Below are 12,219 nucleotides of genomic sequence, written 5' to 3' on the forward strand. Positions count from 1 at the left end.
TTTGTTATTATATTGAACTAAACCCAGTAATGCTGATATTTGAGTAATTTCAAATGACATTGGATTCACATGTGCTGAAACAGACCATCATAGAACCATTAACTCACCATACGTCTTCGATATCGTTTTATCCTGGGCAGGGTTGTGGGGGCTGATCCCATGTAACTATGGGCAAAGGCAACTTGGATTGGTCACCACAAAGTCAGACAACCACACACCCTCACTTTCAGCAATTTAGGGACCCTTGGGAGGAACATGCAAACTCCACACCAAAAGACCAAGGTAGCAATTGAACACACAAAAGTTTCTTGCTGTGAAGTGGCCTGCATACTCCCATAAGAACCCACAAGAACAAGAAGAAAAGTTAGGCTGTGACGTTTAACACTGTGGAAGCCTGAAAAGCTGAGGAAACTGAGTTTTTCCCTCACATCAGTCGTTAATTCAGGTTTGTTTTAATGAAAAGCCAAGCAACGTTCCACAAGGGGAGTTAATAACTCTTTATCATCCATCCACATGTCCAAATATTAATAAAATTACATTTTCACTACTTTGGTGCTGCGTAGGTTCACCTTTACCATTGTATAAAGTGACACATCCTCAAAGAAAGTCAATCGACTGACTTACCTGATGCCACAGAATATTCTTTCACTCACCTCAAGCGGCTTTTCCATATTCTGGATATACATACTGTATGTCTGGTAAGATCCTCAAAAAGACAAGCTTGAATCCAGCTTGGCCTGCTCTCAAGGCTAAATACCCAATACTGCTAAGCTTATATTTGAAGTACATTTCGACTGAGCTCTTTGAATCCAGAATGCCTCAGTTGTGGTACCATACAATTAGTATTGTGTGTTTCCATCACGTCTCTTCAGCTTGACTGAATAATCTCGTCTTGTACAGGTTGTCCAACATTGAAAAAATAACTTACATAAACAATGCTTGGACAGAATTTAACATGCGATTATTACGATTTCCAATAAATACCTCTACTTTTAAAACTACATTTGTACTTTTGTAATGAGAGTACAGATCAGACACAAAAGTTTTATTGCAATAGTTGACAGTTTACAATGAAGTTTGACTGTCCTCTTGTGCTTGTTAAAGTGAAGAAATAGCGAGGCGCTGAACTAAATGCAATAAAACTATATTTTGAACATTGTAATAACTTAAGGGAAATTATTGCACAGCAGAAACTGAAAGCAAACATGCAATGCTCAGATATCAAGAAAAATTAAATCAAGCTTAGTCACTTCAAATGGTTATGGGGAAGCAAGAAAAATCAAAAGGCTTTCACTGTCTCTCAAAGTGACGTGCAAAAACCAACAGCACAAATAAAATTAAATACATTTTTAGAAAAAAGGCAACCAAAGAAAAACAGTCTTTGAGTAGGACAGTTAAGACCTGTACAATGATTTCAAGCTTCATTCCGCCACCTTGAGAAAAAGAATAGAAGAAAGAATATGTTAATACTGTTAAGTTTAATTGACTTGATCTATCTATTCATCCATCTTCTATACCGCTGATCCTGTGCAGGGAGTAACAATCCCAGGTAACTATGGATGAGGGCAGGAAACACGCTGGACAGGTCGCCAGTCCATCACGGGAGTTGATCTATGGACAGGTCGCCAGTCCATCTCGGGAGTTGATCTATGGACAGGTCGCCAGTCCATTACGGGAGTTGATCTATGGACAGGTCGCCAGTCCATCACGGGAGTTGATCTATGTAATGCAAAAACCTAATAAGCTTTCAACCAGTAACTGTGATTGGAATGAAGTTGTCATTGTCGTGTTGTTGGTTTATTTTATAGCAAATGAAAGGTAACAGATTTAAACACGACTTATACATACAGAGGTCATTAAGCATAATGCATATTGCTGGAACTTGAAGCCACGTTTACACGTACCTGGGTTTTTACAAAAACAGACATTTTCCCCTCTACCTTTAAAAAAAAAAATCCTAATTTTACACAGACCAGTATATAAACCTTATTCAGGGTTGTTATGAGCATGCCAAACCTGTAGGGGGCAGTGTAGCAAGAAGCATGAAGCCATGATAGCCATTCAGAATTAGGGTAAAAAACATCACTTCATCAATTGGGGACACCAATTTTAACCAGATCTCCAGTGTGGCCGGAGATTTGAGGAATCATCATTTTTGGTGAGTTGTAGCTGCGTTTATGTGTAAATGTGAGGCCCAAATGCAAAGAAATATCACAGTTTTTTCAAATACCCATGTACGTGTAAACGTGGCCCGAGAAACTACTTTTTTTTTCGTCCTCCCTTTCAATCCCAAAATTCCACTTGCACCTTATGGGAAGCAAGTGAACCACCCACTTAAAACAAAACTGAAGGCAATCGATCAATCAATCAAATCAGAATAGAATAGAGATCATAATAAATACATAAATATATAAATAATAGAATAATACAATTATTAAAAATAATATAGAAATGAATGAATACACAGGAGAAGAGAGGGAGGGATTAGTCAGGGGAGTGTTCAATAATGCAAAATAAGACCAAAAAGGCTGCCATTTTCCTCAAAAATCTGTCAGTTGTGAGTTTAAACTCACATTACTTCTTCTCCACCGTTCTCTATTATCACCTCATGAAGGCCAAGCTCTCCTGCATCTCTCTGTGAAGACGGCACAAAAAACAAAATGTCATCCAAACGCTACAGTTGTTAATATTCTGTCCAAATAATTAACGAATACACAGCAGGAAGCGTGAATTTAAAGACAAAACTCACTATAATGGATGACAGCAAAGAGTCCTCCGCCAAGAAGTCCGGCTTCGTCTGGGCCTGTGGACAACCTGCTAGGCTGATTAAAAACTCCCTTGAGTAACAAATTTTACCTACAAAAAAAAAAAAAAAAAAAAAAAAAAGACTTAAATGAGAGGTTTGTTGTTTTAAATAGTGCGTACTGAAAAGTTTCCAATGATTGTTGAATACTAAACAATATGGTCGCTCCCAGGATTACTGCAGTACAACCATCAAATCACATGCAAATTCATCAGCCTGGCACAGGTTTGTAACATGAGCTTCTAAACTGAAGTTAGAAGTTCTCATGGAAACAAAGGACAGAAGACCTCACTCACAATCTTCTGAAGATTTCATAGACAAACTAAATCTATTTATAAATAGGTTAAGTAATAATAAAGTATATGATTAGCTTATGATGTTGAGTAAATATAAAATAAACAAGCACAGTCAGAGCAGTTTAAACTACAAATTCAAATCTAGTGAAAACAATCAAGTGCAATACATAAGCGTCACTAAAATCGTCTCCACTATAATCGCTGTTTCACATCATTTAAACACTTGAATCTTACCTTTTTTCTGTTGGTCCAGGTTGAAGATGTTACATAACTGTTCTATACCAACAGTAGTCTGTTGAGAGCCCAAAAAATTTATAAAAGTTAGAAAAGGTTGTACTTTTAAAATAAGCTGACTAAATAGAACCAACTGTAACCAAAACGCTCCACTCTGAACATTTAATTCGACTTTCAACAGGTCAAAAATCTTTTATTTATTACTGGATAGTGGCAGTCTGTTAATGGCAGACCTACGGTCTTCTTTGGGGTCTCTTACCTCTCGAGCCAACCCTTCCTGTGTGCTCGCAGCTGCATCCAGCAGGGGCGCTGAGTCAAACGACACAATTGTCTTCTGAGAGCAGCAGATTTCAAACAGGCACACACCTGAACGTGGAGGTGAGCTACTCACCGGTTTCAAGGGGGATGGAGCGACGAAGAGGCCGCGCAGGCTCCAGGTGCTTCAGGAAAGTTCTTTTCCTCGATACCTCCATATTCTAGCGTCACTAAAGTTCAAACGTCGCTGGTATAATCACAACAAAAACTATGAAAAGATCTAGAGATAATCAGTTATCGGTACACATTTGGATTTTAGGACTCCTCTGTGTGACACTTGTGTTTATTTGGGTTTTGTAGTGGGATAAAATTAAATAATCTAATCACAATAAGTGAAAACAGAAAAATTGATTACAATTTAAAGCTCAGGCTTTAGTTGATCTGTCACAACTCTTGACAAACATGCAACCAGACAAATCAGATAAGCACATTTATTGAGTCCTCTCATATTACTTCAGTTAAACTTTTAGGTACCAAATTAGAAATTGATTAAACACTACATGAAACATATAGACACTATTTATACTACATTATTTTAGCTTGACCAAAATACAACAACACAAAAATCAAGATCGCAGAACCTTCTATTTACAGTATCCTCATTTATCACACTGATAAGTTTGAAACGTGTTAGTCTGCATGTCAACAGTGTAGAAATAATAAACTTTTAAATTATTTTCCACGTTTTGGGGAATCGATGAGGACAGACTGTAAGCTAACTGTACTTTTTCTACATCCAAAAACTTTCTCTACTTCGACCAAACAGCGAGAAAACAGACTTTAATGAAGATAAATGTGATTTGTTAGTCATCCTAAAGCGGAAAGAGAGACTTTAATAGGGAAGAGTGTTTTGTTTTTTGTTGGGTTTTTTTGACCAGCCTGAAGCGTTTGATAGCAGATGCGTGGCTAGTTAGCAGTTTATATTAACTTTTATCGGTCAGTTACTGACACGTTTGTCGTGTTTCTACCGCAAAAAATACACACGTTGTCCTCGTAACACGAATCCGGCAGGTTACAGAGAGAATGAATTGACGGGAGTTGATGGAAAAAAAATAAAAATATATAAAGTTTGAAGTCGGTGTGAACGATGTTGGCTAGCAGCTACAATGATGCGCCAACACGAGCAAATAGCTGATAACTGAAATGGATTACAGTAAAAAATGAGAGTTATCATGTATTGATTGTCACCTCTCCGTGCGGTCGGCTCTCTCAGCGTGGCTTTCTGCCTCCTCTCTCCTCGGGCAGAATGAATCCCCCAACTTCCCCCTAACTGACTGTCAAAGTAAAGAACAAACCCTGACTTCCAGCATCAAACACACACAACTTTGATAAAAGTTCCTCAAAGTTGTTTTCAGTCGTGTCTGATTTGCAATATCATATCCTCATCCTGTCTTATGTTATTTGTAACGTCTAAAAGCTGGAGCAGAAACATGAATGAATGAATGGCTTTATATGAAATGTAAGTTGTTGTTGTTGTTTTTTTTTTTTATGTTTTCTACTTGGAAATGCATTTAATTTAATATTTCAGGAATAACTGTAATCAAGATTGGGTCCAGTTGTGGGTTATTGACAATATTAACTGTTTCACTCCACTAAACTTGAAGAAGAGCCGGTCACAAAAGATTTGTGGTCACTTAAATGAATATGGCCATTAGTTCGAGAATTTGTAAATATGCATCATACCTTCATCCAGTGGCTGAAATTAAATGTTATTGCTGGATTGGACAGGAAAGAAAAAAACAAATATATGCTTGGATCAGTTGTGGCATGGTTCGACAAGAGATTATCATCTGTTGAAGATTTGATCCATATAGTTTTTATGGTTGAAACTAATAAAGTAAACATTTTATTAATCCCCTTGGGAAATTTCCTTTTTCTATATTACCCATCATATTTCTACAATCATACTTCTACCATTATGGCGCTACGAGGAGCTGTTGGGGTCAGAGGGCCACACTGGTGACCTGTGGGATTCGAAATCTAACATGATTGAAATGTAATATAAAATATACCAACAAGATAATATAGTACAGTATATTACATAGGAGAGTATTTAAGAAGAATACCTTTGTCCAGTGGCTGAAACTTCAGAGTCAGTGGAGGCCGCACACGGCGGTTCAGTGGTCAGCACTCTGGTTCACAGCGAGAAGGATCAAATGCAGGCCCATCCTTCCTGTGTGGAGTTTGAATGATCTTCCTGTGTGTGCGTGTGTTTACTCTGGGGACCCAGTTTTCTTCCCACAGCACAAAACCATGCATGCGAGGTTAATTGATGACCCTGAACAGGATTATGCGGTACAGAAGATGGGTGGATGGATGGATGTTTCAGTGCACAGGAAACATAAGAAATTGCTTGGATCCGTTTTTTGGAGTTTTTCACAAGGAGATCATGGAGAATTGTTCAATATTTTATCCAGTTTTTACAGCTTTAGAAAATGTCTAATTCTTAATGTACAAATCCAAAGAAGGAAATTATACTCAAGTACAACTACATTTACACTGAAAGACTGTTGATTGGAAAAAATGATAAAATTGTGTAAATATTTACTTGAGCACATTTCTTCTAATTCAGAAATGTATTGATCAACCAATATTTAGAGAGGTATGCATGCACTTAAAACAGTACTCAAATACTCTCCTTAAAAACAGTGATGTGAGATTTGTTTCGTAAGTTACTTCCACTCTGGACGTTATTATTCCATCAGTCCATCTTGTGTTCTGGTTTATCCAGTTCAGTGTCCTGATCGGTTGGAGCTGAAATGAACCACATACAGAAAAAATTCCTTCACCACATTTGTATAACTAGAGGCGAGACATTTACTTTGTGCGTCACTTAAAACTAGTAATAACTCAACAAAAGAACTATACATAATGCTATAGGGTTACCCATCATGACTAATACTACACATTTAATTCAGTCAAATGATAAGTCTTTTGAAAAGCCGTCTTCCCTTTGTGAAAAATTCAATAAAATAATCGGAAAATAAGAAAAAATAATCCATATCAGAGTGTAATTTATCTGGCATGTTTACTATGTAAACACTGTATACATTGTGCCTGTTTTATATTACTTTTCTACTGTATTTTACTTCTAGTTCACTACATTTGGGGCATCCAACACATAGATTACAATAAAAAATCCTTGATTCCTATTTGAAAGCATTTTATTGTTAAATTTGACTTCCTATCTCTAAAAAGTCATGAAATATTTTTACCCCACAATGTCTCAGTCATATCGTTTTTTCTACGCCCTCACACCAACTGGAACGGCACAAAGTCTCCACCTCTTTGCCTGGTTCTGCAGGTTTCTTCCTGTTTAAAGGGACTACTTTCCTTTCCACTGTTGCTTATGCTTGCCCCATGATAGGGTTTTTCTTTTTAAATGTCTTGAGATAACTGTCGCATTTTGCGCTATACAAATAAAATGGAATTATATATACACAATAGTAAATTAAGCTGTAGCCAATTTCAATTTCCACTGAATGGGATACAGTTCAGTAATTTGCCAATTGCAGAAAAAGGAGCCAAAATTCAACTTACTGGATGGGTTACATGTTTCAGATGTTACTTAAACCATTTTTGCATATTAAATACATCAATCAGGTCAACTGCTGCTCTCAATGGGTGAATGAGCTGCTTTGCCAAAACATGAAAAAAGTTATTTTGATCTGTCAGCTGTTGAAATTAACTTATCATTGTTGCTCTGCAAGGAATGTTATGAAAAACGGGCTGCTTAAGAATCTATTTTCAGATTTACCGACACATTTGTGAAAAAAATAAAATTTGTGACCATCTAAATCACATCATTCAAACTACCTTGATAGACATCGCTTTTCTTTTCACATGAACAAGTTCAGACAAACCATAATTAAAAAGACTTCTGAAAATTTTATTAAACAAATAGACAATTATATTTATAGAACAGCATGTAAAGTTACAGATGTCTTTATCAACTGTGTTACATGAGCTTAGCAAAAAAGACGGAAATAAAAAGATCACATTTCTTTCTCAAATTAAATCATTGGCTAACCACAGCAAAAACTGAAAGTGAAGAAACCTCAGTCATAAAAATCAGAAAGCAAATCTATTCTACACAAAAGCAGGTTGATTATCTTGAATCACTGTGTTTAACTTAATATCGGGTTTACGTCTGAAATATACTGCAGCGGCATATTAGCTCCTGGTAAGTAGTGATGTCATTTTCACGCAAGCATTAGTTGTATTTTTCTTGGACCGATTGGTCTTCCGCTGAGTTCCTTGATGGCTGTCAAGGCCTCCTGCAGAGACTGAAATAACAAAGTGGCACAACCGGCTGGTCTCCCCGAGGGTTCATACTGCAATGACACAGAACCGGGTACGATGCTATATCCGTAGCAAAAATCATAGATTTCATGGGTTTTGATTTGGAACGGCAAGTTAAGTAACTGAACACAGGTGGGCACGTCAACATTTCGCACTGGGGAGTCAAAGCCGTGGCGAAATCTATTGCCGCCGCCATTGTTTGGCGAACCGGAGCGTACCGCGCAAGGTTCAAAATCAAAGCCTCCGTGACCCTGCACGTTCCCCATGGGCATGTTGTCATCAGGAGGAATTCTTTCATCCGAATACCCCGAGTCCCCGCGATGAAAAAACGCCTCACTGCTTCGGCCGAAAAACTGATCGTCTTGTGTCGGCAAGTCTGGCACTGCCGGCGGCTCAGCGAGCAGCTGCTGCATCTGCGAACGCGAGATGCCCTTCAGTATCACTTCCGATCCCAGAAATCGTTGTCCGTTCAGAGAGAGTGCCCTCATCGCCTCGGCCTCAGACCCAAACAGAACCAGTGCCTTTCCAACCCCTGCACCGGTATGGTCATGCAACACACACACCTTGTCTTCTGTGATGTTATACCCATGAAAGAAGTCCATGATTTCCACTTTTCGCACGTCAAACGGCAGATTTCGCACGAAGACACAGATGTTCTCAGAGTCATAGGATTCACCCGAATGAGATGGAGCCCTCTCCTGAATCCCCTCATAGTTTCCAGTAGGTCGGACAGTCATGCACTGACTTTCCAGGAGGGAGATCATGTTCTCCCTTGAGATTGGACGAACAGAAAGCAATCGATTGAAGAACTGTGTGTTTTCCAAGGCTAAAGCATCACAAAAGTCACGCCGATTCTTGAACAGCACAAATGCACCTCTAGTTCTTCTCCCGACATTGTCGTTTAGTTGCAGGATCTGGTCATCTTCAAGGTTTGCTTTATGAAAAAGCTGTTTTATGTGTTCTTTTTCTGCCACGAAAGACAAATTGTCCACCTGAACACAATACTCATCATCAGAAGGAGCAGGATGCCTCTGGCCAACAGGTGATCGAGATCTGACCCGCTCTTGTGAGGTTCTCCAATTGAAAACAGGCGATCTCCCCCGTTCAAACTCTTGACTCATGTCATGCATCGACAGTGGTCTACCAGTAGAGCGAAACCAGTCGTCCATGGTGGTCGAACTAATCTCAATATACCTGGACCCGATGTACTCCCTATCCCTCTTTAAACCTTCCAGTGCATCCTCTCTTGTTACAAACTTAACAAGACCTTTCCCATTGTTTGCGCCATTTCGATGTTTTAACAAGACTATATCCTCAACATTTAAACCGCTGAAAAAGTCCCAGACTTCGTTCTCAGTCACTGTGAACGGCAGCCCTTTGAGAAACAAACACAAACAATCGTCATTGATGGGAGCCATGTGGTTTTGGGGAGATGGGGAATAAGCCAAATTGCTGCTTGGCCTCCTGCCCATCTCCGGATTCGCAGATCTTTCGACATGTCTGTCATTGTTGTCGTGTTCTCGCTGATGATCCGTCTCCAACATTGTTGCACTTCGTTCCAGCACATTCTGCATCTCTGATTTACTACTGAGTAGCAGTAAAACAGGTGAACCCCTGATGAGACCCCCTGACCGGGTCATGGCTCGTCTCGCATCCTCGTCCGAAGCAAAGATAATGAAAGCTTCCTCTCGCTCCCCACCAATTATATGCACCCCTCCATCCGGAATTTTGAGGCCTGTGAAGAACTTGCGGATATCCTCAGAACCCGCAGTGATTCTCAGCCCCTGTAAACGGATGACGACGGCCATGCTGAAGCACAAACAACAGCACCTGTAGACAGAAGGGTATAAAATGATGTTATTGCCAACAAGGCCTCTCCAGCTTTGCGTCAGTTTCCGCAACATTTCAAAGCAGCACCATCTGACCTAAGTAGCACGGACACCATTGCAGCTTTGGTCCATAACATTCACCGCAAAAGCGATTTCTCAAAGATCTTGCATCGCATTCTAGAAGTGAAAGCGTCTTCACAACAACACTCAGTATCTGCCACAACAGGTCAAATCAGTCACTTTTAAAATCCTAAATTACTCTAAACACAACCCAAAGACGTTAATTTGCTAATAAAAACTATGTTGTAGGGAAATAATACATGGCTGCTAAACCACACGGATTGAAATAAAATAAACATCCATTACAGTGTAATAAAAAAGAAGTCGTGACAGCACATCCATCACTGAGGCACCAAACAAAACCTCTTCTTTGAGGTTTATGACCACGGTCTTTTGGTCAGACGAGTTGGTCAACTTGAAGTGCATGGAATTGAGCCATTATGACAGCAGAAGTTGTCAAGCAGTGGCAATATCATACCACAAAAATCAGCAAGTCAACTGAAGCAGAATTGTCAGCCAGAAACCACCAGCTGAAAAGCACAAATCTGTACATTTGTGAAACTTGTCACAAAATAGTTTCTCACTGAATACCAAGACAATCAAAACCCCGCAGAGTTGCTGTTAACCACAGCGTTTTAATATCCCTTGGAAGTTAAAGAACAGCCTTTAGTGGTCATAAGGGAGGGTGTGTTTAGAAGGGAAAAAAACCTGTTTGCTCCTCCTGTTACAACTTGAAGCAGCACACAGCCTGCATAGCGTTCTATCGGTGGGCCAGAGCACAAACATCCAAGACATGGACTCTGGCACAGCAGGATCCGACACATTCCACATGTACATGTGCATCTGTCATGACACATTGTCTCGTGATATGGGGAGAAAGAAAACCCACGTCAGGATGATTCTCTGCCACAACAATGTACATTCTCTAACAACAGCTTCAAGGTATTTCAGTCATGACACCAATAACACTTGCAGGTTGAACGGTCTACATCCCAGGTGCAGTTTGTTCTCTCCAGAGATGGGCCTCATGTTAATCCCCTTTGAGTCCCCTTTTCCAGAAGTTATTTTTCCGCCTCCTTCCAGATTAGACTCCAAAGCACCCAAATAACAAGAAAAAAGAAAAAAAAAAAGACCCAGATAAGGTTTTTCAGTGATCCATAACAAGTAAGCACATTTTGAAATCAGAGATGCGTTGACATTCTTATTTTCAAATCTAACCAATGAACAACTCCCAGCAAAAAATGATAGTTCAGGGCCACACAACAGAATGGCAGCGTATTGTAAACAATAACTTCAAACAGGATTTGAATTGCGCAAAGAAGGGCTGGAGTTAGTTCCCAATGTGGACTTGTCACCACAGAAATAGATTTGAACCAGCTATGACCAAACTAGAACGGCAGAATAAAACCACTGGAGAAAAACAAAAGTCCCAGTTGCAAACAATATTGACAATCAAGCCACCGATACGCGTTAGAAGAAGCGTCCCATGATGACTGATCACTCCGAGTTCACGCGCACAAGGCGGAATGATTTGCCACCTGCGCCACCAAAGTTAAGCTAACCCATAGCACCGTTGTCTGCTTGCTTTTAACCGCCGATTGAAGGTACACAATCTGAACAGGCCATAACGAGCATGATACAAACGCAGCTGAACGATACTGATAAATTGGTGAATAGTTTGCAATGTGAACGCCGCTGCCGTCCAACTCAGAAACGCCATTATGTGAAGCTAAGCTAACGTTAGCTTTGCTACAAGAAAGGCCTGTAGCTTTAGCGTTAGCTCATCACCGGCCACCACTACATATTCTCCACCAACGCTTCCGCAAAGCAGCTGCCTCGCCGCCCATAAAACTTACACAGATGTCAAACACAGACTCTTGAATGAATGTAGACAAAATGAAGGCAGGGGGCAAAATAGTGGCGTCGTGACTCGTCTTGCACGATCGGAGCGGCTCTCCTTCTTCTTCGTCTCCTTTCTTGGGGGTCATGGACGGTCCCTTGAAGGAAGGTGAAAGCTCTCTCCTGCCCCCTACTGTACTAATATGTGTAATACCACATTAACAGACCAACACTTGATTAGAATATAAATGTACACGTTTATTAGATTTATGATGTATATTTCCATGTAAAGCTTATGGGGGAAACATCAGGGAAGCAAATACTGATTAAATGGCGTTTCAGTGATTTATCATGATTTTTTTCGGTCAATATTGGATCTTTTTGCTCATTCTGTTTTGTGATGGTTTCATTTGGGTAGTTTCACATGTCAATTGAAAGATGAATAGACAAATAGATAAACAAAAAAGAGAAAGTCCTAGTCCTGTGGAAGGATGGGGGAGTTGAAGTAAGGGTTGCATGGAGCAGAGAAGGAGGTAATAAG

General features: G+C 39.8%; 2 protein-coding genes across 3 annotated transcripts; both read right to left on the reverse strand.

Moving 5' to 3' along the window:
* Positions 1-1,031: 1,031 nt before the first annotated feature.
* Positions 1,032-4,922, reverse strand: gra (granulito). 2 transcript variants are annotated; one of them, XM_080472341.1, is made up of 8 exons: positions 4,837-4,922; positions 3,725-3,818; positions 3,593-3,642; positions 3,334-3,391; positions 2,750-2,856; positions 2,574-2,635; positions 1,518-1,683; positions 1,032-1,433 (listed from the first exon to the last, which is right to left on the reverse strand). In XM_080472341.1, the coding sequence occupies exons 2-7, from the start codon at positions 3,804-3,806 to the stop codon at positions 1,554-1,556; spliced, it is 489 nt and encodes a 162-aa protein (XP_080328467.1). In that variant the 5' UTR covers positions 3,807-3,818; positions 4,837-4,922; the 3' UTR covers positions 1,032-1,433; positions 1,518-1,553. The 2 variants fall into 2 exon arrangements, with proteins under 2 accessions (XP_080328467.1, XP_080328466.1); XM_080472340.1 differs by having other exon boundaries at positions 3,725-3,835; positions 4,837-4,896.
* A 2,596-nt stretch (positions 4,923-7,518) lies between these two features.
* On the reverse strand, positions 7,519-11,812 carry rbm12bb (RNA binding motif protein 12Bb). Its single transcript, XM_080472339.1, has 2 exons — positions 11,696-11,812; positions 7,519-9,780 (listed from the first exon to the last, which is right to left on the reverse strand). Exon 2 carries the CDS (start codon positions 9,756-9,758, stop codon positions 7,851-7,853), a length of 1,908 nt encoding a protein of 635 aa, XP_080328465.1. The 5' UTR covers positions 9,759-9,780; positions 11,696-11,812; the 3' UTR covers positions 7,519-7,850.
* Positions 11,813-12,219: the final 407 nt, after the last annotated feature.

This window comes from Lipophrys pholis (genome assembly GCF_963383615.2).
Source record: "Lipophrys pholis genome assembly, chromosome: 9".
NCBI lineage: Eukaryota > Metazoa > Chordata > Actinopteri > Blenniiformes > Blenniidae > Lipophrys > Lipophrys pholis.

What these genes read in the sequence shown, in the direction of transcription:
- gra (XM_080472341.1), bottom strand. Translation starts at nt 3,806, where the DNA reads ATGGAGGTATCGAGGAAAAGAACTTTCCTGAAGCACCTGGAGCCTGCG. An exon ending in CTCCATCCCCCTTGAAACCG is followed by an intron (nt 3,643 to 3,724) that starts GTGAGTAGCTCA and finishes CGTTTGACTCAG; the next exon opens with CGCCCCTGCTGGATGCAGCT. An exon ending in AACGGTGGAGAAGAAGTAAT is followed by an intron (nt 1,684 to 2,573) that starts GTGAGTTTAAAC and finishes ACCTGTCCATAG; the next exon opens with ATCAACTCCCGTAATGGACT.
- rbm12bb (XM_080472339.1), bottom strand. Translation starts at nt 9,758, where the DNA reads ATGGCCGTCGTCATCCGTTTACAGGGGCTGAGAATCACTGCGGGTTCT.